The sequence below is a fragment of the Castor canadensis genome, chromosome 13 (assembly GCF_047511655.1).
Source record: "Castor canadensis chromosome 13, mCasCan1.hap1v2, whole genome shotgun sequence".
Taxonomy (NCBI): domain Eukaryota; kingdom Metazoa; phylum Chordata; class Mammalia; order Rodentia; family Castoridae; genus Castor; species Castor canadensis.
This window is the reverse complement of record NC_133398.1, coordinates 125,188,622-125,204,163: the sequence shown is the minus strand read 5'-3', so window position 1 is coordinate 125,204,163 and position 15,542 is coordinate 125,188,622. Positions and strand designations below refer to the sequence as shown.

General features: G+C 51.9%; 1 protein-coding gene across 13 annotated transcripts in view; it reads right to left on the bottom strand.

Annotated features, from left to right (window-relative positions):
• The window catches only part of Fancc (FA complementation group C), a 184,420-nt gene that overhangs the window by 5,225 nt on the left and 163,653 nt on the right, over positions 1 to 15,542 (bottom strand). For all 13 annotated transcript variants that reach the window (XM_074052583.1, XM_074052574.1, XM_074052572.1 and 10 more), the window contains 4 exons: positions 12,587 to 12,662; positions 10,555 to 10,633; positions 8,266 to 8,440; positions 4,705 to 4,902 (listed from right to left, as the gene is read on the bottom strand). In XM_074052583.1, coding sequence (XP_073908684.1) covers positions 4,705 to 4,902; positions 8,266 to 8,440; positions 10,555 to 10,633; positions 12,587 to 12,662 — 528 coding nt within the window. The remainder of the gene's footprint in view (positions 1 to 4,704; positions 4,903 to 8,265; positions 8,441 to 10,554; positions 10,634 to 12,586; positions 12,663 to 15,542) is intronic.

Sequence of the window (15,542 nt, the reverse complement as noted above, 5' to 3'; positions counted from 1 at the left end):
CTTGGGGTCTGCTGTCACTGCTCGGGCTGGAAATGACCTTCACCAGTTCCAGCCTCTGAGCTTCCTGGAGGAAAAAATGTGGCCTCTCTTGATGCCTTCAAGGAGTTCATTTACTGCCTGGAGCCCCGCTCAGGGCAGGCCATGCCTCTGGCGCAGGGTGGCACTCACTCCATCCACCTTGCGCCTTCAGTAGCACACACAAATCCTCCCTGCTGGCCTGGGCCGAGGCGGTCTGTGCGGCAGGTTAAACCCTGTTAAGGGCAATGATTTCAGGCTCCTGCTAACCTGCTGCTGTGACCCAGCAGCACAAGTCAGGAGGATTTAGACAAACGGGCAGAGAGGACAGGACAGGAGGGAGAAGACTCCAAACATGATTGCTGTGCAGAGCTCACCTGTCCCAGCACCAGTGTGTGGGGGGTGTGGAGGGGGATGAAAAGCGAGCATGTGGCCCAGCAGCCTGAGTGCAGTGGCTACTTGGAAGGCCAAGGCTGGGGAAGTGAAGCTGGGGAGAGGCCAGGGGAGCCGACTGCTGGCTACTAGAGAAGGGACACTGGCCAAGCACAGGTGGTGGGATGTGGGAGGACAGAATGAGGCTGGAGGGCAGTCCTGTAAGCTGAAGGGAGCTGCTTAAGCAGGGCTGGTGCCATGAAGGTTCTGAAGAGACAAGTGACCACTGCCCTCTGCAGGCCACCAGCCTGCCAGCCTGAGACACACAGCTCTCCAAAGCTGAGGCAGAGCCCAGGTCCCCGGCGGGGGGCGGGGGGTGGTCCCAGGCTGGAGGGGGATCTGAGCCCTCTGAGCTCACATGAAAGCCATGCCAGAGTCAGCCAGGGTCCTGAGCTGGTGACCCCAAGCTGCTACAGAAGGGCTGTCCCATCACAGCCACCACTTGCTCTCACACCAGGCAGGCCCAGTCCAGGACTCCTTCCAGGAGCTGGCAGCAGAGGGGAACTGATGACTGCAGAGGTGGTGAGAAGGCCATGAGGCTGGGCTGTGGGGAGGGCCCCTTCCACCTGTCACACAGGTAGCTGATGGCTGAAGAACCTGCTGCCTGGAGCTTGCCTCCTCGTTAGGAAGGCCAGGATATAAACCAAGCATCTGGAAGGACAGTGCCCAGGCAGCCCTCTCCTTGGGACAGGCTCTGAGGGGCCCAGTGGAGCTGGGAAGCCTGGCCTTGAGTTCCTCCTCTGCATTCTTGGTAGGTGAACTACTTGGAACATGGCGACCTGAGACTTCCACACCCCTGCAGTCCCAGGTTTACATCAGCAGTGTTAACGTGTAGCTGGGATCAAAGTAGAGTCCAAGCGGACTTGAAATTCCTGTGCTAGGAGCCAGGCCCAGCTGGAATGTGCAGTTTCCCCTGACTCCATGGCAGCATGGCTGGAATGGCAGGCAGGGAGCTGGGTGTCCCCAGGGAACTCTCTCTGGGGTATTTCCTGTCATGCTGCTGGGCAGGGCTGTGCTAACCCCAGCTGGTGAGCGCGCCGTGCCCAGGCCATGGCAGCTTCTTCACTCCCAGGTGGCGGGATGGGGACGGGGCACATAACCTTGAAGAAAGCACCTGAACCAATGGCAACCCAGGAGCAGTGCAGGTCCCACCAACAGGCGTGGTGGGCATGAGCAGGAGCTCAAGTGGCAGAAATGCCACCACTGTCATGAGTCAAAAGTGCCTGCTGTTGGCTTTTTAAATTAACTTTAGAACAGTTCTGGATTCACAGTTTCTGCACAGACTGGACCGATTTACCCCGTGCTGCATCCCGCTAACAGGCCAGCACATGCCAGGGGCGAACCATGGATACATCGCTAACAGAAGTCCAGGCTCTGTTCTGATGCACCAGCTTTTCTCTCTTGCCCTTTTCTCCCCTAGGACCCCACATGACATTGGCTGTCACGGCTCCTTTGGTTTCATTTGGCTGGGACAGCTGCTCAGACGTTTCTGGTTTGATGTCCTTGACAGTTCCGAAGAGTACTGGTCAGGGATCTCGCTGCTGTCCCTTGGCTTGTCTGATGTATTCTCATGACTGACCCTGGACTACAGATTTTGGGGAGGAAGACTACAAAGATGAAGTGCCATTTTTATCCATGGTTTCAAGGGGAATACTGTCACTGCGACTGACACCTGCTGATGTTCACTTGACATGGTGAAGGCAGAAGGTGAGAAGCAGCTGCTGCAGTGCAGACCTGGCAGGGTGAGAATGGCTGTTGACACCGAGTTATATGGACGTGTTTTAGCCCTCAAGTATGGAGTTCACGTGGGTTTGGAAGAAAGCAAAGCACATTACTATTGTATTACCTTGTAGCTTGTCCCTCCCCAGGTGTCTAACTGACATTACCACAGTCATGCTAACTGACAAACCTATCACCCCACAGTCACTTTGTGTGTGCACACATGTGCACATGGCGAGACACTTAAGTGTAAGTCATCACTAATGATGGCTTCGTGTCTCCAGACATGACCATTGAACTACAGGGTCCTTTCCCTGGACCAGGACCCACCAGTCCCTCCCCCCCACCACCCTTCTTCTGTTTTATGAGTTCCACTTTAGGGTGAGATCTCGCAGTTGGTCTTTTGTGTCTGGCTCGTGCTCTCCAGGCTGGTCTGGGTGGCTGTAGGTGTGCATCTTATAAGGTAGTGCTGAGTCCTTAAGTGCTCACGTGCTGGGCCCAGAGCGGTGGCACCGACATGTGACAGCCAAGTCCTCTGCTCTCAGCCATCTGTGAGCATGCCAGCTGGGGCTGGCAGACCGGCTGCTGCACACACATCATCCAGCCTGCCGGAGGACAGCCTCCCAGGGCTGGTCGTCTCAGGTGCTCTGGTCATTTGTCACTGGGATTGTCCTTGTACCCACGTCACATTCGGATGGAGCCTGCGGGGACGGGACGGGGCGGGGGCGGGGCGGGGGCGGGGCTCTGGGAGCCTTTCTTGAGTTGGTTGCTGGCTGCAGGTGCTCTGGTTGTGAGATTTCTCAAGCAGTACATTCTTTATAATTAAATGTCAATAAAAAATAAAACACAACTCCCAGAGTGAACATGTTGGCGCTCTTTTTTCGTTTTTTTAAGATCATTAAAAAAAAATTCTGGCAAAATATACATAATAAGATATTCTATTTTAAGCATTGCTACAATCTGGAGATATGAAGCACAGTCCTGGTGCTGTGCCTCCGGCAGGGCAGCCCACCCAGGACCAGAACTGCCCCCCGCTCACCCCACTCACTGCTCCAGCCGCCAGCCCCGCAGCTCTTGTTCACTTTCCGTCTCGGGAGCTCATGAAGGCAGAGGACACTGGCTTCCCTCGAGACAGGCTATCTCACAGGCTTAACGTCATCAAGGCTCATTCACGAACGACACGGGTCAGAACCCCTTCCTGCTGGCGGAGTGGCTGCGGGGGCAGAGCGCCTGTCTCACAAGTCTGAGGCCCTGAGTTCAAACCCCAGTACTGCCAAAAGAGCCACCTTCCTCTTTCAGGCTGGGTAACACTTCGCTGCACGTAAGAGCATGTTTTGTTCACCTACTCTCGTGTTGAGGACACGTGTGCTGTGAATATGTGGGCAAGCTGCTCGAGCCCTGCATTCAGTTCTTCCGGGGACACCTAGGAGTGGGGCCGCTGTGTCCTTTGGTAACTGTACGTTAGCTTTTTGAGGAAATACCAAACATTCCCCCAGTCGCTGACCACATTATCAGCCCAATTCCTTTAACTGTTAACGCTGTTTTCCTTATTCTTCTACCTACGACAGCCTTCCTAGTGACGGTGAGCTGGGCGTGTGCGGCGCTGGGATTCCGCTCGAGCTGAGCCTCCTCACGGTTGTAGTTTGTTCTGAGATGAGGTCTTGCTGACTTGCTAACTTGTCATCCTCCTGCCTCGCCTCCCAAAAAGCTAGGATTACAGGCGTGAGCCACTGGCACGGTCCATCCCCATGGCTTGATTTTGTAATGTCCTGTGCTGCTGAAATCTTTTCAAATGCCTTCTGGCCATTTGTACGTCTTTGAAGAAAGATCTGTTCAAACCTTCACCCTTCTAGAGCTGGGTTACTTGTTTTCTGTTGCTGCGTCATAAAAATTATATTCTGGACACTGACCCTTATCAGACAGACTATTTCCAAATATCTTCTCCCATTCCAAGAACTGTCTTTGGACTTTTTTTTATCGTACCCTTTGCTGCACCAAAGTTTTTAATTTTCATGAAGTCTACCGATCCATTTTTCCCTCTGCTGCCTGTGTCTCTGGTGTCACATTCAAGAAATCACTGCCAAATATGATGTCATGAGTGACACGTTTGACTTGGACCACTGTTCACCCTTCGTGTCACCTGGAAGTATTTCTTTGTGATTAGCTGATTTTTTCCCTTAAATTAAACATGATTCTTTGACCAGTTCTGGCAGGTGGCACGGCAGCCGCTGTGAGTTCTTGCTGGAGTCTTCCTGGCGGAAGGGGCGGGTGTGACTGGGATCAGAAGGGCAGAAGGTGGGCTCTCATCTTGGGCCCTAGCAGGAGCACACGACAGGAGCACACAGGACCTGCAAGGGGGCCCCTCCTTTCTCTTCAGTGACATCAATGTTGTGCCCTTAGGCTCTGGGGTCCATCCTGGTGCCAGCCTCACGCTGAGACAGCACCCTGGGCACACGCTCTCGAAGGCCGGGATCTCAGGCACCCACCATTTACCTGGAGCTTAAGTGTGAACTAGGACTTGAAGACAGGGAGACTTACAAGGGCGATGGTCTCCCGGGCGATGGCATGGCCTCCGGGGGCCCACAGCAGGAAGTCCAGCAGGAGGCGTCTGACCAGCTGTCTCCATGCAGGTCTGGCCTCCGTGGTGCTGTTCTCAAGAGCCTGCAGGTCTGTGGCCGTGAGGGACGTGCTTCTGAACAGTGTCCGGAGACGGCCGAGCACTGCCTTCAGCTCCACCTGGAAAGCAAGTGCAAAGGGTGAGAGGTCAGGGAAGACCCGGGCGCACACGGCTCTAGGATTTCAGTGCTTTGAAGCCAGCCCCAGGGAGAGGAGCGGCCTGGCGCCCGAGAGAGGGTGGACACAGGCCGCTGAGTTGACACACTGCCCCACACAAACCCAAACGGGCAGAACGGGAATTTCTTGACTTTCTTTCGTCTTACTCACCAAGCAGTTGGGGCACCACGCCAGGAATTGACCTTTTTTGTATGAAAGGACAAGAGAAAGGTCCTCAGCAGAATGTGGGCAGATTTTTCATGTTGTGGGAAAAAGAACAGAATGCGCCTTGAAGACCCTCATTATCAGCCAGAATCAGAGCTGGCGGCCCTGCTGACCCCACAGACAGGAGCACAGCCGCCTCCACCTTGCCAGTTTTGGGGGAGACACGCCACATGCAGGCACATACGCACACGCACAGCACATTTGTGTCAGACACTGGGACACTGTTCATACATGTTCGAGCTAAAGCGGAGGTCACGTCTGAAATCCACATAATAACGGTGACCACTGTGAGTCTGTGGATTGTTTTTGCGTAAAAAAATGCTTATTTCATGCTGACACTTCCGCTTGCTACAAGAATGGTACATCAAGAGGTGACCTGCGAAACAAAGCACAAACTGAGAGGCGCGATACAAACGGCACATGGGACTCGTCACAGCTATGCTCCATGTCTCCAGCAAGCACTTGGGTCGGGCCTGAGGATTCCATGGCTGATTTCTTAATATCTGAGAGCCACTTGTTTCCCGGGAAGTGAAGGCCTTGGTCAGGGCTGTCTGCCACAGCCCGCAGCGTGTGCTGGGTGAGCTCTCCTGACCACAGAGAGACCGGGAGAAACAGCGCCACAGGGCTCGTCCACGGGCAGCAGTGTTCCCAGGACGGCGCCTTTCTCGCTCTCCCGGCCATGCCACCTGCCCTCCTATGGTGGCATCCACCGCAGCCCTGAGCCTCTGCCATTAAACAGGCCTACAAAACGCACAGGACTCAAAAGGCAGCCACTGTGCACCCCCTTTGTTCTCGGCTGGCCTCTGACTTCCTACCCTTGTCCAGTATCTCCTAAAGATGTGCTCCTCCTCTTCTGTCCCAGACTGACGTCTACTCACAGTGCTTTCTGTGTCCTAAAGCTTCTATAAGGGTTGCGAACACTAAATGTCCTCTAGGTTTTTCAGGAGGAGCTAAGTTTTCTTTTCTTTGAAAATCATTATTTTTGGTGTCTATTATAGAAATTTATATATGCTCACTATGGAAAAACCGGAGAAAGGAAATCAGAACGATGTGTACCTGCATTTTAAGAGTCACAGCTAGAAACAGAGTTATGTCCTCCTTGCCTTTCTTCTTATGCAGGGGACGCACCACTTACTGTTTCTGGATCTTTCACATTCCTCTTCACGATGTGGAACATGTTCCCGAGAACACGGACTTTTGCTGGTAGAAAGCTACCCCACGGTGAGCGTATACACAATTTATTCAGACAATAACCTATTGCTGAAAAGTTAGGCAACTGTTACGGATGCTGTGATGAATGTTCTTGTGAGGGTGAGTCCAGCAGTAAAAGGACAGGATTAGCGCGTTTGAGGCCTCACCACAGTCAAGGGTATAGAAACACAGACTTTTTCTGTTTGTGTCTTTCTATCCTGATCTAAGTCACCTGGCAAAAGGAGATGACCACTAGCGGGCAGAGACAGTGGCCTGCCAGGCCTGGTTCAGGCAGAACATGTCCTGGGCGGCATGGTGCCCTCTTTGCCCCAGTTCTGCACCTCGCAGACACAGACAGCCAGCAGAGAAAACCACTCCTGCCACCAGGAGCTAAGTGATTGACCACGAGTCACTCACACCTTTCACCAAACGCAAAGGCACAAGTGCTGTGAGGCGCTATCGGTGGTCACACTTTCTACCACAGTCCAGTCTTTCTCAAGTCACCCAACAGACCATCAAGGGATCAAAGCCCACAAAACCCAGGGCCATAGGACATGTATTCTTATTAACCTGGAAAAGTCCCTCCTGGGATATCGCACGCACCAGAGTCTCAAGTCGGGCATCGGGGATGGCCAGAAGCTCTGACTTCCGTCCCTGCCGATGAACAGCAAGGAGTAAGGGCTAACAGGCCGACTGCTCCAAAAGAGCTGGTTCGCTTTATCCAAGAGCATCACCGAGTAAGAACTACGTTAAGGAAAAAGAAAACCCAAGTCCGCTAGCAGAAGGATTTAGCAATGAAGAGCTTCCTAGAAGTCCAATGTTGGACGACTGATTTCTCCGTATGTGAAAAGCGAGTCTGTCAGGGCCTGTAACCACTGTGGATATAATGCCACGACCAATTTAGTGTACAGTCAAATATGAAATGCCTCCAGAAGGGCTTGGAAACCACCAGCATGAGTGATTTTCCTTAATTAGTTTAATGTGATATTTTAAGGGGGAGAAAGAGAAGGCTTTCCTTGTCGCCAGAGAGCAATCCTCAAACACGTACGTGGACCACAAGGATTTCTGCAAAACAGCCTGTCCTCAAATTTCAGCTTTCTAAAATCTGAACTCCTTTCAGTAAATAAAATACACAGACACCTGCAGTAGTCTCTGGATTTCTCAAACAGAAGATACAAAGCAAACAGAAGCACTGTTCCATACATAATGGAACCTGTTCCCTTCAATTATTAAAGTCAACAAAAAACCAAAAAACACTGGCAGTTGAAGTTTTAAGAAGCAGTGAATAAATGTTTGCCAGGGAGCTGCCAGTCTTTGATGAAAGCACGGCTTCTTGCAATCATTGTACTCCACGTGAAATAACAGCCGTCTTTGCCACGGGTAGCTCCCCAGCTCCATACTTAGCCACTCTGTCATTTAGGAAATGACCAAGGCCTGTTTCAGAAGCATGGTGGCTGATGTCACGTGGCGCCTCAGTGAGCGGGGTAAACAAGGCCGGTGATGTGAGACTTGTAGGCTGACTTGGGACAGCTCAAGTCAGGAGGAAGCAGGCCACCAGGCTGATCAAGGGCCAGCTGTGCACAAGAAGCTGCCACCCTGTGCTGTCCTTCCCCAGAGGACAGAGCCCTGGGGCAACATGTGAAGGTAAATGAGGGTGGAATGGCCACAGAGCAAGAATATATCAGATAGCCCTAAGCCAGAGGCCCAAAGAGCAGGAGCAGCCCTACTGGGCAGCAGAACACCTCTGACTGCAGATCCAGCCCATATCCATTGTCACCTGAGTAGACAGCTGCATGTTACCATGGCATACATCACAAGTGCCCAGAGCGGAGGTGCCTAGGGTTCCAATGAAAGGCAAACCCCCCCTTACCCCCGTAGGATGTTCTCTGTTCCCCAGGGCCCAGTACCCACCATGGTCTGCTCCCTTTGCAGTCTCCCATCCTGGGGGCTGTAGTAGAATGCCAAGAGCCACAGGAGAGCCACAGGAGGGTCATCTTCTGACTTCAATAGCAGCTCAGCCACCGTATTGACCCATCCTCCAAAATGGACAAAGAAAAACCAGCTCTCGAATGGGTGTCCCTGGGACCTGGAACACAGCAAAGACATATGGCAGCTGGCGACCTGATTTTTTTTCCTTTTGGTTCTTAGAGCAACTGTAATGAGCAAACGGTTGGTTAGAATTGTACTTATTACTGACATACAACCTGCATGAAAGCAATTTAGACTCAGAAAGCCCAGGTGAGCCCAACATGGGACACCCACAGGGTCACCTCCTCTAAACCCTGTGCTGTGAAGACTTCTGACGTTTAAGTCTTTATAAGTGGCAGAGGCTTTGAGAAAGGCCAACAGGACACATGCATGATGAGACCACGCATCTCACCTGCCTCTTTCCACTGGCCTGCACAGCTGGCTGCTGTGCAGAATGGGCCCCCAGCTGCAAAGGCAATCACCCAGAGGTAGCTCCAGAGCCAAAGTGGGGTGGATCCAGGGTCCAGGTAGAGACCAGCATCCCTCCAGATAAAGGGTGCTGCACTGATTCTGGTCAAGAGTTTCAGCCATCACGCACCCCTAAGGAGTTGTGTGCACGTTCTTTCCTGTAAGCATGCATGTGGTACAGCAAGGCAGGCTTTTTAGAAGCTGTCCCCCAGCACAGTGCAACTGAGAGCTGTGATGTGTTTAGGCTAGCATCTCCTCGAGGTAAGGACAGTGACAGTCTCAGCAGGTCAACATCTCCCCTGGAGAAAACGGACCAGGAGGGCCTGAGGTCATGCTGCATGAGAACTTCCCTGTGGCTGGAGGAGAGGCTGGAACAGGAGTGGCTGGGCCCTGAGTGGTGTCAGTCTAGTTGGACTGGTTCCTGCTGCTGTGCCTGGCCTATGGGCTCCCCAAGTTCTGAGCACTATCCCTGCCTTCCTGAGAACACATGAGTAAATGTTTGTATGAAGCTTGGAAAAGGAAGGACAGGAAAAGCATGGGGCCATATTGGTGGCAGGCTGGGCAGGATGTCTGAGGGTGAGATGGGGGATCTACCCTCTCAGACCTCACAGGTGAGTACCTGAGCAGTGAGCCCCGCTCTGCTCCAAGTAGAGATCAGCCTGGTACTTCCCCTTTTCTACCTGCATGAGTGCTGATGCCTGATTGCAGAACTGCCTATAGGTGGACTCCAAGGTCTAGGTGAAGGCAGAAGCCCATGAAGTTTGGGCCTAAATCCTGCTCTCCTGCAGGGACACCAGAAAGGTTGTGCAGGGGCCAGCAGCGTGTGACAAAGCAACCATGTGGCTGGCATTCTGATGCCCGTCTGGGTGCCAGTTCTGTTTTGTCTGCTTCCAGTGGAGGGAGTGATGGGCACCAGAACCTTTAGTTGGTGCATGCAGGCACAGGAGCCTTGTCATGCTCTGCTAGCTCAAAGATGAGACAACAGAGAGTCGAAAGGGATGGGTGGCAAGAGGGACAAATAAGACAGAGGGTGCTGTCATTAATACTGTGAATGTGGCAAGCTGGAAGGAAGCTAGAGTGTTATGTCACAAGAACAAGCAAGCCATGCAGGACTGCGTCAGGAAAACAGCCACGTGCCGCCTGAGAGGCTATGACCATGCTGCAGAGATGAGCTTACATTAGCAAGGGGCTTCTGACTTTGGAGATTTACTCAAGAGGAGGAAAACCAATGCACAGTTTTTATGTCAATTTTAAAAATGGAGGGCTGGAGGAGTGGCTCAAGTGGTAGAGCCTAGCAAGCAAGAGGCCCCGAGTTCAAACCCCAGTACTGCCAAAAATAAAAAAAAAGAGGAAACACAAAGCAGTCACCATTGTCTCCATTGGACAGGAGTAGCTCAGAGCTTCCTTCCTACACAGGTAGAGAGGTCAGAGGACCCAGAGGTGCCTATTCTGTTCAGAATGGCTAGGGCTCCCCACATGTGGTGCTGCTTTTTCTCTAGGTCTCTCCTCTTTACTGTCATGCTTGGATGTTTCAGTATGGAAACACAGACCTTACTTAGAGCTGACTGTGCGGATGTCTGCACACATACACCTCGCTAATGTAACCTTCCCCGAAGCTGGGTGCTTCCTCTGCCTCTCAGCAACGGCGCTTACCTGCCCGGTGAAGGTCCAGTACAGCTTCAGCTGTCAGCCCTGCTCACAGGGAAGAGAGGGACCAGGGAGACACCTGGGAGGCAGGCTTGGAAGTGGACAGTGTTTGCTTACCCATAAGTCTGGTCTTCAACTGCTTCTCTGAGCAGGTCCGAAATATACTGCAGAGGCTGGAGCTGGCATCCCTGGATAGCTGTGGGTGGAGAGAAGTTAGAGGCAGACCCATTAGCGGAGTCTGCAGCCAAGACCAGAGGACTTTCCTTGTCCAGCCATGACCTGTCTCAGGCTGGAGAAGAAAGATCCACCAGTCTACCCAGAGCTGAACTGAAAAGCACTTTCCGCTCAGGCACATGTACTGACAAGACTGAGTGCAGCACACCCTAGGACCTGGAAATGCCATGTCACAGATGCTCCAGGCCCACCTCGGGCTCCGTCACTAATAATTTGTGACTTCATGGAGACCATATGAAAATGATCAACAAGAATTAGGAGCGGAGTGCCCAGCTGTTCTTCTGTGATTGTCATGAGCTCAGAATATGTCAGGTTTGCAGTAAAGAAAAGGCCAGGAGAAAAATACACAGGCACCCAATGTTTCCTTCGGTGTTTGGTTTTTGCAGCCACCCCAGGGTGCTGAGTGTGTCTGAGGTGCGTGCATCTGCAGTCCTAACAACAGCATTTTCACGTAGTCACAGGTTTTGTGATCAAATGCACACGGTGGCGGGGGGTGCTAAGGGGGGGAGGACACACTGTGGCTCCACAGCCCCACAAACTTCAGGCCATGGCATCTCTCCCCTCTCAACCCCGTCACTCTCATTCACAGCCTTTGAAGGCATTCTTCACTTTCTTCTTCTTATTAGTCGCTGAGATGACAATTTCTTTCCTCTCTCCTTCAGGCTCCTGGGTTGTCAGGGCTTGTAAGTGATCATCTTCGCCCCAAGATGTCACAACACACGTGGAATTTAGTTCCGATGAAGGGGAGATTACACTAAAGCACTTCCACTCGTGACTGCACAAAGCCACAGACAGACAACCATATTCTAGGAGCCAGCACAGGAGTCTGCGCTGCTTGTCTAGGAAGCACACCTAGGACAGCCATGCAAGCAAAAAGGCAGGCTGAGCTCACACTCAGGTCACACCTTGTCTTCTGCTCAGCGTTTCAGGTGGCGCCCAACAGGGTTGGCCTCAGGCTCACACTGCACGGGGGGGGGGGGGGTGCTGTGTGACCCTGATACTGTCATCTTGTTAATAAAGTTCCCCACTGTGAGTTTACCACACAAGGTAAGTTCAGCAAAACCGTCATCCAGAGATCTGACGGAGGCCATCGTCACTCCCACTAGCATCAGGGAGGATGGTGGCAGATAGGTCACCGGGGATGAGAACATATGTCTTCTAGAAAAAGAAACTTAGATTGTGTGAAAGGCTCTGGAACTGTCAATCAGCCTCTCCTCGAGCAGCTCTCACACAAGTATGGGGGAGAGGAAGTCCAGGCCCGGGGACAGGGCTGATGTCGGCTCTTTGGGTGACAGTGCCGCTGGTTCTGCCTGTCCTGCAGACAGGCAGACGTTTCTCTTCTCCACTTCTCAGACCTTCAGCGCAGGCTCACAGCATGCACTGAGTGGACACCAGCCAAATGAAGGGCACAGCCTGTGGAAGAAGGCTGGCAAAAGAACTCAAGGATCTTACTGAATGCTTTCTAGATCTTCCCTGGGCTTGCTGAGGAGAAAATTCCCCTACATTTTTGTGACTTCTTCCTTCATTTTGTCACTTCTGTAACAAGGCTACATGGAGCAGAAAGAATGAAACACAAACAAGGGCACTGTTTTACTCTGACTCAGCCAAGCCTCAACCTGCTCCTGGCAGCCGGATGACCTGGCTGGCACCGGTGGAGCCAGTGTCACCTGGAGACAGGCTGTCGAAGCCCAGTCAGGGCTGCCTTTCCCATTCTCTCTCTTCATGACCACAGCTGGGAAGTAAAGCAGACTCTCCTATCAAAATCCACAGAAGTGAGACTCCCAAAGCTTAGAGGGTCTCCGAGGTCACCAGTGCCACTGACCTGTGATGGATAAGCAGCAGGAGGGAGGGGTCATTGGGTACCGGAGCTACTCCCCAGAAATCTCCCTGTCATGGGCACGGGCCCCTCACTCACCTTCAGGAAGCTGCAGCAGCATGGTGGCGAGAGATGGGGTGGCGTATGGGAAGTATGTCTGCAGTGCAAACCTGAGCTGGAGCAGAATCAAGTGTGATACAGCGATGAGTGTCGGTACACAAAACCCTGCCTCCTCTGTCCCAAGGACCCATCATACGAACTTGCTCCGAACATTTCTTAAACTTAATTTCAATGTGTGCTTCTACAAATACCATCCAGAAAAATGAGCCTTTTAAAGTCACCTTCAGGAACTTAAGAATAACGAAGCTATACTCTTGGTGGTTTTTAAGTTCTTGACTCACATGAGCCCGGTCACAGACATTTTCTGTTGTGAGCTACCAGAGTAGTGTGGCAAGACACTGGTGTTTGAGCAGCAAAAACATAAAGTGGTGCTCATACACCCCGAGCACTGAAGACAACAACTACCCAGACCCCGGAGGCACAGGGGTTTTGAATGCCTTTGCAAAGAAAGGGGCAGAATGTGGACAACAGTCAGAGTACAGGCTGTAGGTACAGTCTGATGAGTCTGGGGACTACATTTCTACCCCCACGTGCCTGTGACCACCCTGTCAATCCCTCCACCCCACCCTGGCAACAAATATTTTAATTTTGCTAAGACAGGTTAGTTTTGCTTATTTATTTATTTGTGCACGTGTGAGGCACTGGGGTGTGAACTCAGGGCCTCAGGCTTGCTAGGCAGGTGCTCTCCCCCACTGGGCTATGCCTCCAGTCTTTTTTGCTTTAGTTTTCAGGTAGGGCCTTGGGGTTTTTTTGCTTGGGGTTGTCCATGACTGCAGTCCTCCTACCTAGCTGGGTTATAGGTGCATCCCACCTTGGCAAGTGTATTTTGTGAGATACATCTTGCTAACTTTTGCCAAGGCTGGTCTCAAGCCACAGTCCTTCCATCTCTGTCTCCCACATAGCTACGATTATAGATGACTGCCACCCATGCCTGGATCTTGTCCTTGCTTTTTTTTGGGGGGGTGGGCAGCACTAGGGTTTGAACTCAGGGCCTCATGCTAGCTGTGCAGGCACTCTACCACTTGAGCCACTCCACCAGCCTGGCTTTTGCATTTTCATGCCAGTTTTAGAGTTTGCTGTCAATTCCCACTTTTAAAAGTCAGCTGTAGGTGTGGCTGGTGACAGGGCCTGTCTGGCGTGCACAGGCCCTGGGTTTTATCCCAAGCACCACAGAGGAGGGGTGCTGTGGGGTCACCCGGGAGGAACTGAAGCAGATATCTCACCATCCGTCCTTCTGTCCAATTGCTTTCTCTCTCCCTATGCACAAGTTCACTGAAGTTGCTCTGAGCAGTGCTTTTCAGTTTTCAGTTAGAGGGGTGAGCATGGATCTGTTTACTTCTTCAAAGTACGTGTTTCACTGTCACGTACTTTGAAGCCTGGCCACAAGACACATTGTCCATTTATAAGCGCTCCTCCTGAGGACCTACTAATCGGTCACTATGAACTATTGAAGATGGCTTCATCGGCTGCAAGCAGTGAGCTCTTGTTCCCTCCCCTTGCCTTCAGTTTGTCTCTGCAGACAACACTTTTTGTTGTTTTGTTTAAAATCCAGTCTGTCTTAAATAGAATATTTAATTTTCATTTAACTTTTGTAAATACTATGTATTTTTTGGTTTGGTTTCTTTGTTTTTCCGATACTGGGGTTTGAACTCAGGGCCTCACACTTGCTAGGCAGGCACTCCGCTGCTCAAGCCACATCCCCAGTCGTTTTGCTTTAGGTTGTTTCTCATGCAGGGTCTCAGGCTTATGCCTGGGCCAGACTCGGACCTCAGCTCTCCTATCTCCACCTCCCAACTAGCTAGGATTACAGACAAACACGACTGCACCTCCACAGGTCTATCTTTTCTTGTTTCCTTTCGCTCATCTTTTTCTTTCCTCCACAACCCACAGCTCTGCCATTTCCCACCTCGAGTCAATGCGCTTGAAGTCCTGATCCCCTTGCCCCATGCTTCCAAGGGGAGAGTGGGGTTGGCTCAGTTGCTTCCCCTTCAGGGGATGAGGCTGCCCTGTTTCTGTCTGCTTTGTTAGCTGCTCTCTGGTGCCTTCCAGTGGGTCTGTAACAACATTTTGCCTGAGTCTGTAATTTTCCTCTGGGGACTTAGTCCGGTCCATCATCAGACTGCTGAGCTGCTGGAGCCGGAACCTGGCCTCACGGCTGCTTGTCTGGGCCACTGTGCAAGCTTCAGGCGATGCCCCTGCACACTTTGCCCACTGTCTGGTGGGCAAGACCCAGTGGGAAGCTATACTGTGCTGCCCATGCAGAACGGGCAAAAGCAGAGAGAGAACTGGCAGTGAGGGGCACCTACATCCAGCATTCCTGACGAGGGACAGAATGTTTGTTAATGGTGTAAGTGAGCACCCCACTTCTGCAGCCAACCCCACACTGTCCTTCTCTACTCCCAGTAACCAGGCACCTCTGCTCCTCAGAGTCATCCCGGATGCCCAATGCAACAATGCATGCAAAAGAAGACAAAATCTGGAAACAACCCCGTGCCCACCCACTGGCAAATGTCTACTGTGGTACATTTGCACAATGTATTCCTACGCAGCCACACTTCCCCGCGGCCACGGGGTGACACAAAACAGTCTTTGTAACGTGCCAAGTGGAAAGGCAAGTCTGGAAAGAGTATGTGTACTGTGCTACTACAAAGCACAAAAACAACCCAAACTAAATCAAACGTGCTAGGCAGTCATATGTAGTGATCAAAGTATTTTCAGAAAAAGCAAAGGAATTATAAACATAGAATTCAAAGACTGTGCTTATCTGGGGTGAGAAAGGCAAAGAGATGCAGGCCAGAGGGCACAGACAGACAGAAGATATCAGCCGTAGTGGTCCAGGTCTTGTCTGGAGGTTGGGTTCACTGATATCCACTTTAAGAATGAGCAAGTGTGACTGGTGGAGTGGCTCAAGTGGTAGAGAACCTGCCTAATAAGT